This window comes from Epinephelus moara, chromosome 16 (genome assembly GCF_006386435.1).
Source record: "Epinephelus moara isolate mb chromosome 16, YSFRI_EMoa_1.0, whole genome shotgun sequence".
Lineage (NCBI taxonomy): Eukaryota > Metazoa > Chordata > Actinopteri > Perciformes > Serranidae > Epinephelus > Epinephelus moara.
In genome coordinates, this window is record NC_065521.1 from 20,052,458 (window position 1) to 20,076,444 (window position 23,987).

The following is a 23,987-nucleotide window of genomic DNA, read 5'->3' on the forward strand; positions in this document are numbered from 1 at the left end:
TTGGCAGATGTGTCACTGAGACATTCCTTACTCTGCCAGTCTGTCAGCTGTGACACACAAACCTAGGTGTAATGACAACAGGTTGTATTGGTCAACTGCCATCTGTCTGTGAATCAGTGGGTGTGTTGAGATCCAGTTTGACTACTCGAGACACTTTAGGCGGGGCAACCCTAACGCCTCATGACATCACTCACCACAACAATGTCAGGGCCCAAAATCTCAGGAGATGTGCATGTAGAGATCATTCAAAAGGGAAGTGGACCAGAGAGCAAGACTGAGAATCAATCAGAGTGCAAAGATGCGTTGCTTTAGGCCTCCGAGCAGCAAAGCTGAGAAGGCAGCGGTGGTGGAGAAACGGCAAGTCAGCAGAGATGTCATGAGAGATGGGGAGGCAGGAGCTCCGCAGGGCGCTAAATATCAACTCAGCAGGTAGTTCGTCTCTGACGCGCTCGCACATACACACACAATGATGCTGAATTTACAGGATGCTCTGTCTGATACACTCTTTCTCTTCTCACACACACAAAACAGTGATACAATGATATTTATCTTGTACATTGATGTTGTGTTATTTATTGTGGCGTCTGTTGTGTTGTGCTGATCTGGGCAGAATGAGTTTCCCATGGGGACAGTAAAGGACACCTAATCTTATATTATCTCATATAAAATTTGCTGTTTGAAGAAAAATAACAATATTTTAAAAAGTACTAAATGAAAATACTTTTACTTTGTTAAACTTTTTGATTATTGTTCAGACTGTGTCAGAGAGGTGCTGATTGATAATTAATTGATATGCTGGTCAGTTTTGAGACTGTAGCTTTTGCTGCTGTTGATTGGACTGAAATATATTCTTAACAGTTTAGCATTTTTGCTTTATATGTAAATTAAAGTTGATTAAAATAAAGGTAAATCAGCACCTCTCTATCTTTCTTCATTCACAACAGTAGTGTTTGTCAAGGTGCTGTATAGTAGAGTTATTTATATATTGCCTGGTTATTATGTGTAATATGACAAGTACATTATTTTAGTTTTGTGTTTTTATTTCCCTTTTAAATGTTGTTTTCAATTCAGTTTAGTTTCAGTTAGTTTCCATCATTGGTTTGCTTGTTTGAGTGAAGTTTTTATTAGTTTCAGTATTAGTATTAGTCATTTTTTATAACAATTTGTCTGGGGCATTGATTTAAGAAGTTCAAAAGAGGTATTACAACACAAATACAGTGCTTTGTAAAGACAGTTGACTCACAGTCATAGAGACATTGTCTCAGTGAAGTGCCACCTCACACTCAATGTGTTGACAGATTTGATCAAATTGACAGAGACTGAAACGGAAGATATTTCCCATATATTTGAATTTTATTTTAGTTCAGTACATTTTTTTTCAAAGTCTAGGTTTTATTTTTAAGTCTATGTTTTTTCACACCTAGTTTTAAGGGGTTTTTATGGGGGAGTTTTTCCTTATCCGCTGCGAGGGTTCTAAGGACAGACGGATGTCGTATGCTGTAAAGCCCTCTGAGGCAAATTGTGATTTGTGATATTGGGCTTTATAAAATAAAATTGAATTGAATTGAAATTGTTTACTCTAGTTTTAGTTAAATATAACAACTGTGGCCACGTGTAGTGCTTCTGCTTTGTCTGTGGCAACAAGCTAGTGCTCCTTGGTGTTGCAACAGTAAAATTCCCCACCTGTTCACATGTAACTCTGACTCAGACTATTAGAGGAAGTCTACATCACACTGCCATTCATATAAATATATAAACAAATAAACATTAATCATTTCTAACTGGCATCGGTAGTAATCCTCAGGTGGTTGACTTGTTGTAACCATGAACCAAACATTAAACATGACTCATGCACAATCAGCCTCCCTGTGCAGTGCGATCGCTAATGCTATCAAGATGTGGATCTTTGTATTGCACAATGTATACATTCCTGTGAAAGCGTTACCGTCTGATTCCATGTAAAGTTGTAGTGCAGCCGTTCATACCTTGCGTCTGTGGTGGAGTCTGTTGGAGTATGTAAGCAGATTGGATTGTAACAGGTAAAACTAGTTTAACCCACACATGGAGGAAAAAACAGCTGATGTGCATGACAACATCCTGTACTGCCAGTGAAAATGATGCTGTATGTAGTCATCAGATAGACACAGAGAGGTGAGGTCAAAAACATCTACAAAACAACTAAGTCCTTGCAACTCATCAGTGACTATCTGTAAGGACATCTCAACAGATGTGTTCTTAGATAGTTCTGCTATTGCCAAGAAATATGTCAGATTCTTTATGACTTTTTGTTTGTTACAGATAGGGTCAACAAACAAGTGACTTTAACTGAAAACACAGGAACATTTTGTTAACCTTTGATAATGCCGATCAAAGCATCCTCTGCCCCACACAGCCAAAACTATCTCAAGTTGTTGGCTCAGCTCTGTACTGTTAAAACTTTAATTACTGTTAAAGCACCAGATGTTGGAGTAGGAAGAGACTACCTTTTTTTCTCTTGAAATCATTGCTCAGCGATGTTTCGACCTACTGCAGCTTTCCACTGAAAAGCCTCTCTGCGGCTGGCCTGCTGACCATCCCAAGAGTTACAACAAAACATGGTGAGGCAGCATTTGGTTATCATGCAGCACAAACTTGGAATAACCTCCCAGATGATGTAAGATGAGCCCCATCTCGGACCACTTTTAGGTCAAAGCTAAAAACGCCCTTTTTTAACACTGCCTACTCCACCCTGTAATGACCGCAAACTCAATTTTAAAACATTTTAAATAATCTTTTTTATCTTTCCTACTCTTGTCTGGACTTAGCTATTTTTAATGTTTTTTTTTTTTTTAAATTGTAATAATTTTTCAATTAGTTTTAGCTTTTATATCTTTTCCCTTTTCTCTTTTATTGCAAGTCTGTATCCTTTATTAAGTTTTATATTTTTATGCTCTGTAAAGCGCTTTGAATTGCCCTGGTGTATGACGTGCTGTACAAATAAAGCTGCCTTGCCTTGTCAGGTTTTCACATTTATTGATCCATAGTATTTTTTCCCAACAAGATCCCAAGAACTCTTAAAACAAGATGCTACAGTGATAACACATACACCAGATCCAGAGTCATGCTAACTAATCTTCTCTTCACTGCAGGATCATGCGGCCAGATGATGCCAACATTGTGGGAAACGTCCACGGCGGCATCATCCTCAAGATGATCGAGGAAGCTGGATGCATTGTTGGCACGCGACACTGCAACACACAGAACGGGGTAAGAGACAACATCTACATTCAGACTATACGCTAAACTAGTTTATTGTACTGCTGGTAAATTAAGGTGGCAGGACTTCTCTCCTTAAGTTGTTTAGTTAAAGGAATATTTCACCTGCAAAATGACCATTTGTATATCGATTACTTACCGCGTGTTACGTTGACGTGGTGAGGAAAAAAATTTCTGTTACATGCCTCTACGGTTAACGAAGAATCCTAAAAAAGCGGACATTCATTATGAAGTGAAGTAATCAGGGTCCAAGTTTCATTTATCCAGTAATGCTCAGTACTTCCCAAACACATGCATTTACACAGGTCAGTACAATCAGTCTCCTGCAAGCACACACAGGTGCGTTCTAGGCATGCTCCTGTTAGGCAGAAGTGTTTTATAATTTAACATTTTAGAGTAAATGCACATATTTGGGAAGTATGAAATCAGACTTGGACCATGATTACTTCATGAAAAATGTTTGCCTTTTTTGGATTCTTCATTAACAGTGGAGGCATGCGAGCAAAAAAGATTTTCCTTAGCACTTAACACACGGTAAGTAATTGATAATCAGATGGTCACTTTGTGGAGTAATTCATTTTTAGCCACAAAATGGGTGAATTGCACAGTCCTACATTTGTCAAATACCCAATGTTCCCTCTCAAACCCTAAGAAATAGACAAAAATATAATGTGCACAAGAGTCAACAAATGTGAAGTGTTCAATAAAGAAAAACATTATTACCATTTGTTACGTTAACCGCTTCTTTTATTAATGTGGAAAATATGAAAAAAATGGGGGGAAATGAGGCAAATGAAGTACCTTAAAAGAGAAAAAATGTTTCTTTGGTAGAGTTGTTGGTTTATTCAATTAGAGATGGTAATCTGTAAAATACAAAAAACTACAACAAAGTTCCACACAGTTCACCTTGTTTGTTAATCGTCTATAACAGCTTTAAATCTATTATTTCCAAACCGCATGGCTGCATTAATAATTTTTTCAGCATTGTCTCACCCAGATTTGTTTTCCTCCTCACCGTCTTGGTTTTACTTTTCACCTGGTGAACCTTAACCGACTTTTGTCTTTCATCATTCGATTGTCATCTCAACTACTACAACAATGTGCACATACATGTTTCGCTGTTCAAATATCAGGACGCACATTTTTGGACACAGCAGCCAATGACACACTGAAGTATTGTGATGAAGAGTGAAAAATACTTACATTTAGCATATTCTTGAAATCCTCTAAAACATTAAAGTCAAATTAGATTCAGAAATGACTTTTAGCGTTTATACTCATTCCTTTGTTCTGTTACTGTATATATTACTCACCATTTATACTGTAAATACAAAAGTACCTCCAGTGTTTTATATGTAATTCTATTTGTATGCTTTATATGTTGTGGTTATGTTATGGTATATGAAAATATAGGCTTGCAGTTGGTGGTGCCATCACAATCAGTTAATCTATCAAATTTTATGTGTACAGTATAGCACCTTTCATACATACAGGGTTAGTGCAATTCAGATGACTGAGAAGCTGCAAATAAAGCAGTACAGATGTAAAAATCACAAATTTTATGACCACCTCCCCTCACACTACTAATTTCATATAGGATGTTAAGAATGTGGGATTTTATCCCGGTGTCTGCCACTCCACATAAAGACACCCTGTGTAAAGCAGGAAGATACAGACTTTCAGAAGAAATAGCTCATCATAATCAGTTTTATCTTCTGTTTTACTCAAAGAATATTGTCTGTCATGTTAACATTTAAAGGGACACATTTGATTTTTTTAAGTGGGGTTGTATGAGGCACTTATCTATCATCAGGGTATTACCTACAGTAGACAGCACACCCTCAGTTCGAAGAATCGGAAAGGGGTACCAACACAGGCGCTAAGCAGTGTACTGCTGTGGATGGGGGCAGCAGCAAAACATATACAAGCCACCTAAAAAGAAGCCTATCTAAGACAAATCAGTATCTGCCTAGTTTTTTTCTGATGGGGAACTGGATCCGTCATATCATTCACTTCAAAGCCTCCAGGCTCCTTTGACAAGAACAGTAGTTTTACCTCGCAGAACATGAGAGCTGCTTGTCTACCGCGGCCTCGACCATGTGGTTTGTTTTTGTTATTGTTATCTATTATTTACAACATTCTTTTTTTTTCAGTATTGTCTCACCCAGACTTGTTTTCCTCCTCACGGTCTTGGTTTTACTTTTCACCTGGTAAACTTTAACCCACTTTTGACTTTCATCATCTCAACTACTATTACAACAATGCCAACATACATGTTTCACTGTTCAGATCAGATATCAGGACAAACAAATGGAAATAGTTAAAGGTAGTCAATTCTTGAAATAATCTTAAAGAATTATTTCACCGCTGGAAAGATGGCCTTTTAATAAAACTAGGATGTCTATGCAGTAGAAAGATGCAGAGAAAACAGAGAAAAAGGACACTTTTACACAAGAGGGAGAAAACCTACAACTACCAGAATGCACTGCGCTACACCAGACCAATAAATGCTCCCACTGGTGGGTGACATAATGTGAACACGTCCGCTTGACACAACGGCGGCCGACTGGCAAGAAATAATCTTGTGTTACAGTTACACAGGAAGCTAAAACATGTTTCTGAAAACATTTCAGGTGAGAAATAAGCAATACAGTAACAGAATCTTGGTTTATATTTGATCAGTACTTCCCAGTTTTACCGTTTGATCTGGGGTTTTTTGGCCTCCATCTTCAATGTACAGGAAACAGTATGGCACCCACTTCCTGTCCACAAACTCTCGCTATACACAGCTAAAAATGGCATTAAAATATGTTTCTTAAAGCATTGTAGGCGAGAGATAGGCAAAACAGAAACATTATATTGACATATATATTTGATCAGCATTGCTTAGTTTTGCCATTTGATCAGAGAGGGGTGGATCTGTCTCTTGATCTTCTTCTATACTCTTTGTTGCCACGGTAGCAGCAACATGTGTGACATGGGTGGCGGGCAATATGAAAATCAAGGAAAATATAAAAGAAGGAATGGTCACGACAACAGTGCCAGACTTGAACTGACGCCAGACTTTGGCGTCAGTTCATTTGGAGTCAAATTGGAGTCTGCAAATAACACTTTAACCCACCTTCAACTTTAATTGAAAAATCCTTTTGCCAGACTAAAATACACACATTACATGATGTAAAGCAGTGAAAATATTCTAAATATAGAATGCACTGAAACTGATATAGATTTTTTTATGTTGCCCCCATCCACAGCAGCACATTGCTTAGCTTCTGTGTCGATCCTTTTGCCTGCTTCTCCACCTGCAGCTGTGCCGACTGACAGCTACTCTAGGTAATACAGTTGGCTTTAAGTACCTCATATAACCCCATTTGAAAACATCCAAACTATCCCTTTAAGATCTAGGTTTCCTGTGTCCATGCTCATCTTTTTACACTGATTACAAACACTGCACATATTTTTGTATTTATCTTTTATAGACATCACGGTACCTTTAAACTTGTCTGATTAGCATCTCTGTGGCGCAGCACAGCTGTTATCAGTGAAATGTGGCAGGTTGAAAAAACAAAGATCTCCATGTGATGTTTTTATCTTGAAACTTCTTGTATCTACCTAAACACAACCCCAAATAAGATTAACTTGCTAATGAAGATTAAGTAACTTGAATTAAGTCAAACAGCTTTGCATAGTCAGCACTAGATAATCAAATCCACACTCAAAAAAGTCACCTCGCTTACTTAGAAACAGAGTTTTTGCACTGCTACAGTTGTCAAGATCATTAGTTTCAGTAGGACTAAACAGGATATATACTGGGGCACTTAAAGAACTTTTGGGTATTTTACCCTACATCAAAAAGATTTCTGGCACTTCAGACCCAATCCTCTAGCTGATTTTCTTTCAGAACAAAAATTCCAGATGCTATACTAATCTAGCTAATACTTTCTGTACAGGTCTTCAGTAGAGGGATATAATTTTTCTTTAGTGTTGTAAAAGAGTGTCAGATGTTTGTAGAAGTTTTAAGTTAGCTGTTTCGTCTCTCTAGGACCGCTGTTTGGCAGCTCTAGTTCGGGTGGAGAAGACAGAGTTCCTGTCCCCCATGTTCATTGGGGAGGTCGCCCACGTCACCGCCGAGATCACTTACACCTCCAAGCACTCACTGGAGGTGCAGGTCAAAGTCATGGCAGAGAACATCCTCACAGGTGGGTAACATCTGATACTTTTACAACAGACACACACTACAAAATACAGTCCAGACATGCCTTAAAACTGCTCACTGTTAAAATGAGTATCTGACATTCATTCAAGGCAAGTTTTTTTTTTTTTTTAATATTCCCAAAGCTGTTACACCTCTGGTTAGAGGTACGTTAGGTACGATTAAATGAAAGAAGATTTTTGGATTCTGAATAATTTCATTTGAACCAGACGCCTCACCTGCACAGCAGCATTCACCTTTAGCCTCATTCTCACCCACATCACTGCAGCGGAGAGAAAAGAATGACAGACATTCAAGTACACAGGTATGCACAGACAGGAAGACAGACAAAACACACACACACACACACACACACACACACACACACACACACACGCACGCACATACTTGGCACCTATCATATGCGATAATAAATAGACATGCAAAAAGGCATACAATCAAAACCAGGACACGTGGGGCTGTTGCTCTGTTATTGATGTGGGTTTGAATCTGCTGTCTGGAACAAAATCAGTTTCTTAAATCCTGTTGCTGTGTCTTCAAAAGCTGTAGTTTATAATGCACATTGTTCAGTCCAAACCCAACCTCTGTGTCCTGTAGAAATCACCTAAATGCCAATCAGTATTCCTGAGATTTAACCATATATTGTATTATGTTTAACTTGGTCTCATACAGGTTTAAGACCATAGAATTCAGTATGAGGACAGATTTCTACAGCTCAGATCATTGTTATAATTTCTAAAAGTTCAAATCTTTTACTTCATAACATCTTAAAAAGGCTGCACAAACAGTATGTCTAAATAATGGGTAGTTACATTTAAAAGATGTCACGTCTGCTTAACTCATTTTTGCTGACAGGGTAACTATTTTTTTGACAAACTCAAGAGGTAAATTAATAGCAGTAATGTTTTAATGAATGCAGCAGCACAAGTCCAGCACCAACAGTTATGCACCCAGTTTATCAGCAGTGTAGGTGAGTGGGATGCATGATTGTTCAGTCACCTATAGTCAAAGAAAACGAAAAAAAGAGACACTGATTTGCTTCAGTATTAATTTAACATAATATATTTGACAGATTTTACACTTGATAGATAGATTCATATCATAGAATAAAACAGACTAATTATTGTTGGGACAAAATCTTCTACAGTTGATTTGCATTTTTATTATAATTAGGATATTCACTGATCTACCAGGTGTCCATAAAACATGCAGTAGTAAGTAAATAAGTAGTATTTCTGAATCACACAGCTGAAACCATTTTCCTTAATTACTATTTATGCTTGAATGTACAGCAGACATTTTGATGAGCACAGATGTTAATAATAACATTACAATGGCTCTGTATTATTAAACTGTCCCAGTAAGCCATGACCCTGTGATGGTGAGCCTGCAAACACAATACCAGGACCCTGAAACTGAAGCAGCTAAATTAAATTCAGCCATCCTTTTTTTTTTTTTTTTTACATTTGTGGTTTTTCTTCTGTGACAAATCAAAATGTCTTACACAAAAAAGAACTGTGTTTATTCCCTTTATTTTTACGTAGGCAGCAGAGATGACAGGAAATGAAGGGAGATAAGAAGGGGGTGACACACTCAGTTTTCTTATATTTGTGAGTCAGAATCAGTTTGGCTGCAGGTTGTCAAGGTACTTATGTTTCATCTCGCTGTAATGCAGAAAATTTACATCACTGAGTGCCCTGAATTTAGCTGCATGTGGGCTGGAGAAGTTATTTTCATAAATGATTTAAAGCTGCTGTGGAATCATCCAATTCTCTCACTATTTATTTTTTAAAAATCTTTTATTTTATTTATTTCGCTTGAAAAGTCTTAAGTTGTCCGAATACTGGCTGTTTCACTTGGCACTGAGTCAGGTTCAATCAAAGGTTAAAACTTATGACCTCACTGTGATGTCTCTCTGATGGACCAGTAGAGGGCAGCACACAATAAGTTACACAGCTCAGAGGAGCATGAAAGATGAAACACTGCTGTCATGAGGCGCTGCATTACATGCTGTATCAGGGGAATAGAAACTCAGAGCCATGTTGAGCTCCAGTTTTAGAATGTTTGCCATGTTTGCAGTCTGTAATTCTTGTTTATTACAAAGATATGTGCACATATAATGTGTGCTATGCAGAAGTAAGAGCATACATGCACGTATATGTATGCAGGCATACACACACACACACACACACACACACACACACACACACACACACACTCACACACACACACTGCCCAGAGTCCCTTGAGTAAAGATGAAGGGAGGATCACATTGAGCTGACCTAGTGTTATCTCTGAACCTTTAAATGCCAGTGGCAACAGTGATGCACAGGCTGTAACAACATCATGTGATGTGCTGACCATACTGTAACTGCTTTGAGATGAGGGCTACACCTGATAATACATGTGTATATATATATACACACACACACACTTATCTATCATGGTAATTCTGGCGTAAATGTTTTTTGTTTTTTTTTTGATATGCTACAAAGGTACCCTCGCTTGTGTTCTTTTTCCTTTAATACCTGCCCATCTTCACGAGGGTAAGAGACAGAGTAGGAGACAGAGGGAGGGAGTGAGACAGGCAGACAGACAAATCGATGGGTAAAAAGATAACCGAGGGAAGGAAAGAGGAAGAAAGAGTGATAGTAGGAAAGAATAAGACAGAAGGATGAAGGAAAGGAAGTGTGAGAAACAAAAGAAGTATCCCCTAGACAGCAGTTGCCCTAGCAACAGGCTTGTACTGGTTGGTTGGCTGGTTGCTGGGCTGGAAGCAGGTTGACGGAGGCGGAGGCAGAGATATGAGATGACAGGTGGAGAGCAGCGTACATACATTCATACATGCATACATACAGGCATCGGCAAGGACAGCCTGCCACAGCGCATGACCTTTCAGGAAGGACCCTGAAGAGGGGAGATCAGGAAGAGAGCGGCGTTTGGTTTGATGCAGGTTACAGGATTTAAGATTCAGAGCAGTGATCCGGGGTTTACTCCTGTCGTCTATATGTGTTCATATATGGGGAGAAACAATGTTAGAAACAAAGACAGTCTTGTGAAACCTCTGCATCCTGCAAACATATTTAACATACAAGGACTACTGACTGGTGTCTATGGGAGCCAAAGAGTAAACTACTGTGATAAACAACCATCATAGCAAAATCTTAATTTATTTCCTCTTAAAACGTTATTAGTGGGGCACACGGTAGCTCAGTGGGTAGAGCAGGGGTCCCATGTACAAAGGCAGTGTCCTTGCTGCAGCCGCCATGGGTTTGATTCCAGTTTGCAGCTCTCAACTAAAGGTTTAAAGCCCAAAAAAGTCATCTTTAATCCCCCCCAAAATTTACTAGTTATATAATTAATGTTATCAGACAAAAACAAACAGACACATTATTATTTTAGGAAAGTTAGTTAATTTGCATATTGTGTAAATACAAATTGCAGCTTTTATCTCAAGTACAGTCCACATTAGTACTTAGAAGCTTATTTACCATCCTTTGATTCTGGTATCATTTAGTTTTCAGTAATTTCAAGTAAACATTATTGCATATATTTATATGGTGGATCCAAGGGGAGTCATTTTGACCTCATTGTAAAACATTTGAAATAAACTAACAGTCATTCAAACGTCTGTGTCTTTCAGTACAAAAGTAAGAGTCTCAGTATGACACAATAATGACAACAATAATAATAACTATGTTTATAAAGCATTTTTACAAACAGCTTTACAAAGTTGATTATACAAATTATACAAAATAATACAACAACAACAAATTATATCAAACATTTTTACTGAAAAGCAAGTTTAAAAAATGATTTTTTTTAGTAGTGACTTAGTGAGAAGTTAGTGAGGTTGCAGAAAGTTTTAAGGCCCTGACAGCAAAAGCTCAGTCTCCTTTAGTTGGGACTGTTAGTAGTAGTAGTTTTGTCAAATGATCTGAGCTTGCGTGCAGGAACATAAGGAATAAATGTTGTATTAATAAATGTTGCACACTACAGGCAGTTATAGCACACAGCTTGGCTCATGCAGAGTAGATTTTCCAGCATTTTCATTATGAAATGATGTCATGTATTACTGACTTTGAACATTATCTTCCCTTAGTGAGGAGGTTTATTAGGGTTGCTGACGGAGCACATGAGGAAATCTGTCTGCTGCATGTATGTCTGTCTCCTGAACTGACCCCCACCCCTCCAAATAGTGTGTTAGAGGACCCATTTCATATTAAATATTTGGTGCTTTTGAATGGGCCCCCCCAGGACCCTAATACACTGGTACTTATAAAAAGGACTAATTAAAACAGAAACAGGAAACAATGATATGAAGTCATTAAAAGTCCTGAAAAATTGGAATGACAGAATAAAGCACCTCTGAGATATGCCAAAATATACCTCTGGGGTCTAAATATCAGATATTTGCACTTTTAGAAACACATTTTAGTTATATATATCTATATCTATATCTATCTATATGTATGTATATATATATATATATATATATATATATACAAAATCAGCATACATTCTTACCATATTAACATTTCATGTCAATAAGGGTTGAGGTTATTCTGTAATAAAAACGGAATAGAAACAGATGCAGGTCACTTGATGAGCCAAGTCACAGCACCACAGGTCATTAATATGCTTCAGCACTGTTCATTTTTATGAAGTACAAACAGTTGAAGTCTGCAGTAAGTGTAGCTTCAGTGTCGTGGCAGTGTGGGTGTAGTGTAGATGAGCGTAGCTTCAGCTCGTGTTGAGAGCGGGCGTGGAGGTGAGTTCCTCTGGGACACCAAACTTTGCTGTTGGGCTCTCTGGAGGCTGCGTGGGCCAAACGCAACATCTGCCCAAATTATATATACAGACTCTGCTGTCACCCTGATTCATATTTAACAGCATCATGTGTTAGTCTTGCAAAAACAAAAAGCACAGCACATATTAAACAGCTATCTCGATCTTGGAAAACAAATTAGAATTCCAGTATATGAAGAATTATTCCAGTGCTGAGCAGAGTGAGCAGATAAGTTTATGTGCTAGAATCAGAAATACAGTCAGCCTCAACATTAAAAAGAGATTCAGAGGAGAGGCTGCAGCTTGGTGGTCTGTTAGGTTATAGCTATAGGAAGTAGGTCATATATATACGGGAGTGTGTATTTGTGTGTGCATCTGAGCTGACTGCTATCCATGGAAACATGGATTTCTGTGTTTTTCTGAATCCGTTTTTATCCAAACCTCCTCAATAATTCCTCAGTCTTATTTATATAATGTATGTCTGTGCGTAAATAAATGGTTGGGCACATGTTTGTACTCATGGTAAGATTTTACATGGTGGATTTGTGCCGGGGTTAATATGTCAGTAATTGTGAGAAAGGCAACGTTAGATGTGTGTTTTTCTTTGCGCCTTGCATAGATGCATCATTTTGTGAACGTGTTTGCGTGATGCACAGTATGTATATGCATTGTGGGTGCATCTGTACTGTATACATGCATGTGTGTGCTCGGGTATGTGTGTGTGATTTCATCAGTGTTTGGCCCTTTAAAAGGTTCCTGCGGGGCCGAGGGGGAAGAGAAGATAACGGGAGCAGACATTATTTGCTTCTGTCATGTCGGCTTAGCGTCAGGCCTCACACACTGTGGCTCAGTCAGACACGGACGCCAAGTGGATGTACCTGCACACATGCTCCGACACGACGCACACACGTACCCAACACATACTGACACACACATGCAGATGGTTAGGGATGACCTGCGTGCACACGGAGCCTGATATGCACATGTTGACACGTTCTGCATAGAAAAAGTCACACACCTACAGGTTCTCACACCTACACAGACACACACTCTGAGCACACACACTTCCCTTATTTCTGAAAGACGTCTCATACTGAGGCAGAACTGGCAGGGTTTTACATGTTCCTGGCTAGATACTTTACCAGGCAAAATATTGATGGATGGCTTTGACAAGAACACAGAAGAAGAAATTTTACTGTTTGGTTGTAGACTTGCATTATGTGGTTTATATTAATATTGTTATGCACCTTTGTGTACAGCAGCCATGTTTTTGCAACTGTGCATATATAAATGTGCATGCTTCTTGTAAAATATGACACTATGTAGATCATGCTCTGTGTGCATGCATCTTTGTATTCATGCATTCATGTTTATTTTACGTGTGTGTGTGTGTGTGTGTGTGTGTGTGTGTGTGTGTGTGTGTGTGTGTGCGAGCACGCGCGCCTGTGTGTGATGGGGGAGGAGGCAAGCACCCAGGTTCCACAGTCAGTCAGGCAGCATCTTGTCAGGCAGGCCTCAGTCACGGCCCCCCAGGGGAAGGCTGCCTACTGTGGGCACGAGCCGTGATGATTGTCCCCGCTGGGGGGGATTGCACATGCGCACTAGCATACACACATGCGCACTCACACACAGACCCACACACCATCGGCACACACATTTGCATGTGCCCATGTATGTACAACCATGAAAATACACATACATACCTAGAAACTGCACACAGCCACAATCTTACACACACACACACACACACACACACACACACNTGCACACAGCCACAATCTCACACACACACACACACACACACACACACACACACACACACACACACACACACACACACACACGCAGATTCTACATGATATACATTCATCCATGTTAGAGAACTGCATGTGCACAGGGACACACACACACATGCAAGATCTGTAGATGTGAAATTGCCACACAAAGAAAAAACATTGAACATCCATGTGTGAATAACACACACGTGTATGTGCAAAACCACCGTTGGAACAAACACAAATTCCTGCAGAGGTAATGCTTGTATTGCATGTACACTCAGGCATACATTTGCATAAACACAGCATACACAGATCGTGCCCCCTCAACGCGCACACACATGCATAGACAGAGCTGAGAGCAATGCATTGTGGGTTGAGGCTTAAAATAAGCATGACAGTTCCTGTCATGATCCTGGTGGGTCACACAACAGCACGTACTGAAAGACTGCTCCATGAACATACACATGCAATATTAAAAACATATATATTGTTTTAGGTTTATATTAAGCTCTGCAGCTCACTGAGCAGAATTATTCATGCTTCTCTGTATTATTCAATCGGCCAGTCATTACCACCCACAGCAGGAGGAATAAGACGTCTAATTTTTATGATGTAACATCTATCAAATATTACTTCTTGAATAAAAGATGTTAAACTAAAAATGATATATACTGGAAGACCTCTAGCAATTACAAACCAGGCTGCTTTGACTTTTGGATGGCACATAACTGAGGTTTGTTACAAGACAGATAACACCTCAAAAGATTAAAGGGCATTTTAGTACAAAAGAAAATGATGTAGAAACACTCTGTAGTCGATCAAATGTGGCACAACTTCTTTTGCACAGTTGGACCTCTTGGTTCAGAATTTTAATCTAGAAAAGAGGTGCTTGCTATAAATCAATACTTGGGCCCCATCCCAGTTCTCAGTTTTAGCCTTATCCCTTGTTTTTGAGTGCTACCTTGCCCCTTGAAACAGAGTTACAAAGGGTAGTTGTTGAAATCATCCCCTACGAAATGGGACAACCCTTCAAGACAATGATATGTCATCGATAGTTGTTGATGCAGGTGTTTATGTAACAAGACGTGGAGTGTTGCAGGGTAGTGGAAAAGTGCCATCTTCTAAAGTGGTGCTTTCTCTTGTACAGGCTGCAGGCATCCTCTCGCAGTTATCAAGACGTTTGGGATTTGTTCACAACTTGAATTTCATGCTGCCAGTTGACCAAACAAGTCATCAAAAAACAGAACACTGCTTCATTACCAGGCCACTAGCAGTGCTCTGGAGGCTAATGTTAGCAACCAAGTGGAGCAACTGTGCTGCTGGACTTTAGTTAAATTTTGGGGGTCACATGCCACCAAAGGGGGGAATGCAACATTGAAATATGGCTAAATGTTGGACTATCATGCACAATGCAGTAATAACTAATAACGTTAGCTAGTTAGTGAGAGAGACATGGGCATACTAGCGATTTATTTTGTTATGCTTGACATATTCAATGCTAAAGAAAAGGATCATAATACATCGGAGCAACATTAAATTTAGGTAATACAATGGTTATCATAGTTTTTAAATCTTGATGAACAAAGAAAATACATTCATGGGTTTCATTTGTTCCTCGTACAGCCACCTTGTCAATGATTCCTCATAACCCTGGGTTTAAAGTGTGTCTCTGAAAAACCTTCAATTTGGATGCCATGTAGACCTTTACCCTATGCCACTCCAATGAGGAATCAGGAGAACCTAGCCTGAGTCTAGTCTTGCACAGTTGAAAATATACCATAATGCTTAAAATGAGAATTAAATATTCCTTTTCAGGCACAATGCTTCATCCCAAAACTCCACTCTTGGCATGATTTCATCTACTCTTATCAGCCTGTAACATCCCACGGTGGGCCTGTAAAAGTAATGGAGCCTTGGCTCAGCACAATGGAAAATCTGTGGTTTTGATCATGCGGATCAAGCACTAAGAACGATCCTTGCTGCACTGTCTCTGAGCCTGGAACATGGTGTTCAGGAAGGAGAAAAGAAAACAAGGTTTTTTTCTGCTCAGGGGAAGAATAAGGGGTAGTGGGCAAGAGTCAAGGGGGAGAGCGGAGGGCTGAACGAGTAAAATACGGCGATAAATCAAGTGAAGCTGCTTGAGGTAAAGGAAATGGATGAGGGTGAGGTGCATGGAAAGGAAAAAAGATTGTGGAGAAAGAAAGAAAAGGAGGAGGAAAGAAATGACAAGATGAGAGATTGAAGATCTTAGGGTTGTGCAGACTGGAATTGGGGACGATTCAAAGTCTTTATGAAGAGAGAATGTGCATTTAGGAAATTTCAAGAATGGTATGAAGTAATGATTGATGCCTTAAACTTAGATTAAAGGGGATTGGATGATGCATAAGTAATGCTGAAGGGATATTTCTCCCACCTAAGCGCCCATGTGAACACTCAAATCACCACCCAAAAATGCCCTGATTTATAATTAAATATGACAGAGCATAGCGTTTAGGAATTCAGTGTCCTATTATACAGTTTTAAAAAAGCACAGTCTGCCTGTATGTCTCAGGCTGCTCGACAACAGCTACTGGTGCTGTTTGCTTGTAGTGAAAACCTGATTTGATGGATTTTTGTAAATTTTAGGGTAAACACACCAACCATCAGATTCATTTGATTTGTTTCTGAAGCAGACTTCCAAACTTTTTGACTGTGGTTTCCATTGTAGCTACATTTACATCAGGATATTTTATCACTGCTTAAGTGCTCTCTGTTTGCTGACATTACACTCCTGTAAAATCAGCCAAGTGATGCTAGTTGGATTGTCTCCTGCGTAATATCCTGCCACTCACAGGCAGTTGTCCTCTTGCATATTTATGCACTCAATGCACTGCTGCGCCAATACACCATCAATTAAAAAACCCATCACCACTGCCAGGTGCCATTTGTCTCAGCTGTCATCATGACTGCCAGAGTGCCCTTTTACATTCATTGTTCTAAAGCTGCCATCAGATGAACTTGAAAAATCACGCACAAAGTCACTGCGCCGTGAGCCAGTTTATTGAGCACTGTGCCATATAGTGTGGAAATATGAGTGAGCAGATTTGTGGGGCTTGTGTTCAGGGTGGATGCAGCCAAAACCTTCCTATCCACTAATTCATTAATGCTAACTAAGTAAGCCAGCTGTCCCTCCTGCCAGCTGAAACATCTCCTTCGTGACTGAATTCAGTTCTCTGTAATCACGATAGAAACCAGCACATGCAATGAACCTATTTCTCAGTACTGATCAAATGTTTTTTCAACCATTTTGCAATACAAACACGAAGATGAACTGAATAGAGAAAATGTCTATACATAAATGTTATGACGACAGTCCATCAAGTTGCTTTTCCTTTAAAAATGTGCATGATACTGCATTTATAACGAGGAGTAATATGTGCTGTTTTAAGCCACATTACCACCAAACACTTTAGGTACAGTACTCTTACTACTGGTACCTAATCCATATAGATATGTAGCTAAACCTTAAACCCTGTTTCTGTCAAGCAGTACAGTACAGTTCAGTTCTGTTTGGTGCGCTTTTTTTTCCTGTTTCCACTCTGAAAAGTTGAACATGGTACCAATGGACCAGTTGTACCGTCCCATTTTTGGTCACCCCTCTGTTGGGGTACCTAGCACACTGCAACACTAAACCCCCGAGCCTGCCTGAGCCGGACTAGATGCACAAACCTGCTATTTCTAATTATTCCATGGAGAGAGACTCTCACTGCGGCCTGTTTTATTTTGTTCAGAAAATGCTGGCGTGCAGCCTCATTCTGTGGATGATAAACGAAGTGCAGACTTCCCTCTGTGTCACTGCTGATGAGGAAATACAGCGAGTCCCAGACAGAACAGTGAGTGACCACAACCCCGCCCACATTTAAGAGTACTGTTTGCGGTCTAGGTACCACGTCTGAAGGGTTACTTTTGGTTTCAAAGGTACCATATGGAAAGTGTTTGGCAGAAACGGGGCTTTAGATCGGTTAACGCTTCCACTGCAGATAGTACTCTGAAATGTAGGCTGGGTTTTACCAGATTGTAACATCTGCATCACTGTTCTATCCAGCTCTTGCTGTATTTCCTCATCGCTGAAAAAAATCTTTACACGGCGAAGCAGAGAAACATCCACACCTTGTTGATAGTCCACAGGGTTGCACACCAAAATTTTCAGAACAAAAAAGAACAGGCTTGAGTGTTTAGAGTCTCTGTCAAAATCAATGGGATTTTCAAAAACAGCAGGTTTGTGCATTGAGTCCTTGTTGAGCAAGAGTGACAGTTCTCTCTTTACCAATCAACGGATTGCAGTGTTTCTAGCTCCACCTGTTGGTATCGGATCAGTGTGAGGTACCTCAATAGAGGGTGATGAAAAAAAACAGGACAAAATGGATTGGTTTATTTGTACCATCCACAAATTTTGACAATAGAAACGCAAAAACTGGTCTAATGTGTAACAAACAGAACCAAACTGAACCGGATTACTTGGTGGAAATAACACTTTAATAGACACACTGTGAAGGTGCAGTCCAGGCAATGACATGGTCAAACATTGACATTGTCGTCATTTGATGCAGAGGGATTTTAAAATCAAAGCCAGTTCCCTGGTTACATTCTGGTCAAAAAGGTCGTTAGTCAGACTGGGAATGGTTCTTAGCCGGCTGGCTCATTCTAGTGCTTCACCCTCTGTCCCTCTGTCCCTCACTTACTCCTCCTCCTCCTCCTCCTCCTCCCTTCATCCTAAACACAGTTCACCTAAAAGGTCCAGCAGGAGCTAATAATAGACTGGAGTCACTCAGTCTTGGTAGAGTCAAGGATATGTAAATATGCCTTTCTCCTGTGGGCAACTTCCTGGTTGCTGGCATGAGCGGGAGCCAGTGAGAGGAGGAGGAGAGAAGCGCGGTCGGCATGGCAACATGGCCTGGCTGCCTGCATGGTTTTAACTCGGGTGTAAAATGCAAATGTTATTCCCCAAGTGTAGCCTGCCATAAGCTTCTGCTTCCACTCTCTTCTCTTAACTTCATATTTTCTTCTGCAAAGTCTCCATTGATCACAGTGCACACAGTAATGTCACAATTCTTTATTTTCATTGCGACTTTATTAGTTATGCAATGTCCTAATTTTATGTCCCTGTAAATGCAGTGCAGTCAGCTTTAAGTTTATTTGGCAAAAGTGAGTATAGTAAAAACTTTTACAAAGCAGCAATTAAAAAACACCTTCTTCCATAGCATCAAATAAACGAATCTGAATCTGAACAATACACATGAACCCATCAGGTCCATCACATGCTGCAGCCACAAGTTAACAGCCTTTAATGCTATAAGACAGTGATTTCATTCTAACCTGCTCTAACCTGCTGTCTTTAATCTGTGTGCCTCCCTTGTGTGCCATAACAACACAACCTCAAAATAGCCCCTCTCTCTCTGTTAGTGAATTAAGAGGAAAAAGTGTAAGCAGAATAGAACAGATATCGCTATGGCAACCTCTCCGCCTGATTGCTATGAGATGTGATTTCCACGAGTTTGGTCCTCTGATCTTCTGCTTCTTAACTTTATGTGGGAAGGCAGAGCTAATGCCTCCAATGTTTCATGTACTACATGTATATAAAGTGTATGTACATGGAGGCATATAGAAATATCAGACCATGAAGCAGCTCTTCACAGGAAGAAGCATTCATGTTGTTATGGCTTCTTTGTAAAAGCCCAGTAAGCCTTATTTCTATGGCCAAGAGACATATATAACCAGGTTTGTGTTCCTGAGGGTAAGTTCACTCAGCAGGTTACTTTAGGCTTGGTGTCCAGTTGATGGAAAGGCAACGTGTCTGTGTTGAACTACACCACACCAACCAAATAGGATATGCTGCAGCATCCCCAAGTAACACAAAAAGAAGATAGACTTAACTTTCACTTGATCAAATGATCAGGTAACTTATTTAACATCTGTTGAAAAACTATTTTGGCGTTGGCATCCTGAAGCACGGTGCACAGCTGGTATGACAATGACGCCATCAGCAGGTGTCAATTTAACAACTCAGTGCTAGGGTTGACCACATGGGGCAAATACACCAACCACACAGTCTAATAAAATACTTCTTTATAGCAAGAAATTAAACCAGACTATTTAAATATTTGGCTCTTACACACATTTTTCACTCACTGATGATAGGATGGACTTGTTTGGGGATTCACAGGAGAGGAATATTTCAGGGATAAAATGTTAAAGTATCAGCACTTACTTCCAACATTTTCTAAGATATTTAATACAAAATTACGACGTGATACTTTAAGTGTCTAATATCTACCAATATTTAAACAAGTAAAACACTCAAATAATAAAAATACCGTAATATTGAGCATTATTTATCAAAGGTGTGGACTCTAGTCGCATAACTTGAACTCAAGTCAGACTCTTGTCACAACTTTGATAACTAAAGATTTAACTTGACAAATTCAGAAAAGACTTACAACTTAACTTGGAATTTAACACTAGTGACTTGTGACTTCGATTGGACTTGGGGCATTTTTTCTTGAAAATACTTGATACCTACCTTAAAAAGTATGATCTTTAACAGTGTCACGTCAATTTTTTCTCCTTCATTTCCTGAATCAACTAACATTAACAACACGTAACCCTTTGAAACCAGGAGCGAGATCACTTTTCCTGTTCTGCTTGCCGACGCCTTTCACAAGTATTTAAATCTTGAACCTTGAGCAAATAGGTGCGATTTCTTTTAAAAAATGTGGGAAAAAAGGCAATGATTTAGAGGATTATATTTTTTTAAAAAAAGTAGGGAAAAAAGAAAAAACGCTAGGGAAAAACTGTATTTATAATTATTATTGTCATACATTTTAAGATTATGCTGTAGAATTATTATAATTTTTAAGCATTCTTTCCAGGTCATTTTCTGTTGTCTGTCTGTCTGTCTAAAAAAAATTATTTTCTTGTTTTTAATTCTCTCTTTTGACTAATTTATTGCTATTTTTTGGGGGTCATTTTGGGTTCTTTTGTTGTGCATTGCATTTTTCTCATGTTTTTAAAGGAAATGAAGCCAATTTGCTCAGGTTTCAAAGGGTTCATTTTCAAGATCCATTATGTTTGAACCAATCTGACAGCATTCAGTGTTGCAGGAGAGAACCACGAGGAATTAATGTTACTTACCAATTGAAAAAAATGATACCAGAGATAATTTCGCTCGTGTACACAACTGCACAATGCTCACCAAAAATGGATTAATATATTGTTATGTTGCTGAAATGGAAATACATTTGGTGAAGAGTGCATTATGACTTGTTTAAGACTGGAAATTTGTAATTTAGGACTTGAGACTTGTCTTGCTTGACTTGGGACTTGAGTGCAAAAAAATACATGTGACAAAACAATGACTCACCACCTCTGTTATTTACTGACCTCAGGAACTTTTTTTTTTAAATCATGTATATTGGGTCACTTTGCCCAAATATTAGCTCATACGTCATGCATAAAACATTCCCAGGATTTCAGCAGTTTCATCCAACACATGTTTGTGTCGGCCCAAATAAAGTTTGAGTATGAAATATGGCCATTTTTAGTAAGACTCAAAGATACACGTTATTTTTCAGTTATCATCTTCTCATACTTTCACCTACACCTCAAGTAAATCTTTTAGTCATCACAGAAGACAACAAAACTAACCAAACTGCACTCATGTGTGTCTGTATGTTTTGACACATTATGTGTCCACTGCCACAGATGAATATTTGTGCGGAGAATTAAATAAGTGAATCATCATTGTATTTCATCCATTTTATAATCACAACATGAAAATGCAGAAAGGTCAGGATTTAAGGATTACGCTAAACCTTGCACTAACCGAGGAGCCGTGTTTAGTGAATGTGAGTTTGTGTTCTGAATAGGCGTGGATGATTGTCTTTGAAAGGAGTCGTCATTTGTTTTCTGCTCCTTTGTCTGCAGCAGAAAGGCTAATCTTTAGGCAGCGCCACTGGGTTTATTAAAAACTGGATAGGCTTTTATTGGGCTGTTAATAAGAGGGTCTGTTTTGACAACAGCCATTTCAGAATCTTTTGCACCATTGTTGTTTCATTTAAAAGACATGTCAAAACTCGTCGCTTATTGGTTTATTGGCCCAAAACACTGTAGACTGTGTCAGTTAATTTGGTGGAAGAAAGCTGTAAAACTCCTCACTGACATTTTCCTCGGAATTCAACCTTTTTTCTGTGACTGCAGGTGCCAAAAAGCTGGCCAACAAGGCAGCGCTGTGGTACGTCCCCTGCTCCCTGCAGAATGTCGACAAGATCATGGATGTGCCGCCCATCAAGGTACATGGAAACTTAGCTGCTCTGACCTTCATGGACCGAAGTTTGGCATTTTACCTGTCTGCTTCTCTCTGTCTCTTATCGGACTCTCTCCCTCATTTTTAACTGTGTGAAAAGTCAATTTTGATTGTGTCTTGAATATCACTGTGATAAACTTTACTCACCAATGCAAAGACAGGTATTTGTGCACATGTTCAAACAGTATATGCTCTGTCTGTAGTATGCCAGTGAAGAACAAGAGGAGCAGGGCAGAAAGCGCTATGAAGCCCAGAAGATGGAAAGACTGGAGACCAAAGCAAGGATTGAGGAGATGGTGCCACCTACACCCAAACCAGGTAACATGCTGCACTAAAGGCCTCAAATCAAATCCTGACATTAACAGAAGTCTGAGGTGTACATAATGACTGTGTTCCCACGTGGACTGAAAGATGCTGCAAATATCAGCAGATATTCTTGTCTGTTATGACTGATGTTAACGACATCGAAAGTGTCAGAATGGTTTAACCTGCAAATGCTGCAACACCTCCACTTAACGCAGAGGCACTGCACAGACGTATTTGAGTCTGAATTAATATCCATTTTTTTGTTGTAAATGTGCAGGAATTTAAGTAGGTGTTGCAGAAGAACATTCGGAGACACAAAATACAGGACACCATGTTCTGTGTCGATATTTCCATCGCTGTACCTTTTACAGCTCAGTGCTGTGATAATAAACTGCAGCATGAAGCCAAAAGCAAATATTTTCTTCAGTGTTAGACATTTTATTTTGGCTGGCTCTGATACTGGGCTGATTTGGACTGTCATATAGGGTGGATTTTTTTGTTACACTGTGAAACAACTATTTAGTTGGAAATGTTATTATTAAATACTGAAGCAAAATAATGTCGACTGCCTATAGAGTAGGTGAAGAATCCCCCCCTCACTTTGAGTAATTGTGCTATGCATTATGCACTATTGCTAACTTGTGCCTTCACTAAATATTACTGTACACATACTGGACACTCAAGAGAGAACTTCCAATTTAGTTAAATGACAGTTAAGTAGATCAAAGGTACATATTTGCTGTGTTAATGTATGACTAATTCTGTAATTTTGTCATGTTCAATCAACCGCAGAGGAACCGCCCAAAGGTATGTTCACTTCTCTGTAGGCTTCATCTCAGTACAGTGACTTTAGCAAGGCAGCATACAGAAGCATGTCTGTGTTGGTTTGCTTGGACAAAATATACACTAGCAAGTTTTTCGATGCAAAAGCTGCAATTTTTTTCTCATCTATTTGTTGTGTGTGTGTTTGTGCTTTTGCATCACAGAACAACACTCCGTTAGTTTCAGCCAGTCCAGTCTGATCCATTTGGTGGGCCCTTCTGACTGCACGCTACACAACTACGTACATGGCGGTGAGTCCAAGTGCTTATTTTAACTTTTAAGATTGATTAGGTGGACGGTTGACTTTCTGTCTTAAGGTAAAAAAGTTGCAGAACCAATTCCAGCGTCTGTCTGTAACATGTTGCTGATAAAATAAGGGCCATTAAATTCTTTTGATATATGTGGTGAATGAAATCACTGCCTGCAGTGTGAGGAAGGTCACTTATGAAGTCAAACCCACTGAGAGTTCACACCCAACTCTCTG

At 39.3% G+C, this 23,987-nt stretch overlaps 1 protein-coding gene across 4 annotated transcripts in view; it reads left to right on the forward strand.

Annotated features, from left to right (window-relative positions):
- The window catches only part of acot7 (acyl-CoA thioesterase 7), an 82,742-nt gene that overhangs the window by 5,353 nt on the left and 53,402 nt on the right, over positions 1–23,987 (forward strand). Inside the window, exons 1-7 of one of the 4 annotated variants that reach the window (XM_050064138.1) lie at positions 225–429; positions 3,129–3,246; positions 7,298–7,454; positions 22,270–22,361; positions 22,579–22,693; positions 23,474–23,488; positions 23,668–23,754. In XM_050064138.1, the coding sequence (XP_049920095.1) occupies positions 299–429; positions 3,129–3,246; positions 7,298–7,454; positions 22,270–22,361; positions 22,579–22,693; positions 23,474–23,488; positions 23,668–23,754 (715 nt within the window). In that variant the 5' untranslated portion in view covers positions 225–298. Of the gene's footprint in view, positions 1–224; positions 430–3,128; positions 3,247–7,297; positions 7,455–22,269; positions 22,362–22,578; positions 22,694–23,473; positions 23,489–23,667; positions 23,755–23,987 lie in introns of those variants that run through there. The other 3 variants (XM_050064141.1, XM_050064139.1, XM_050064142.1) reach the window with 3 other exon arrangements.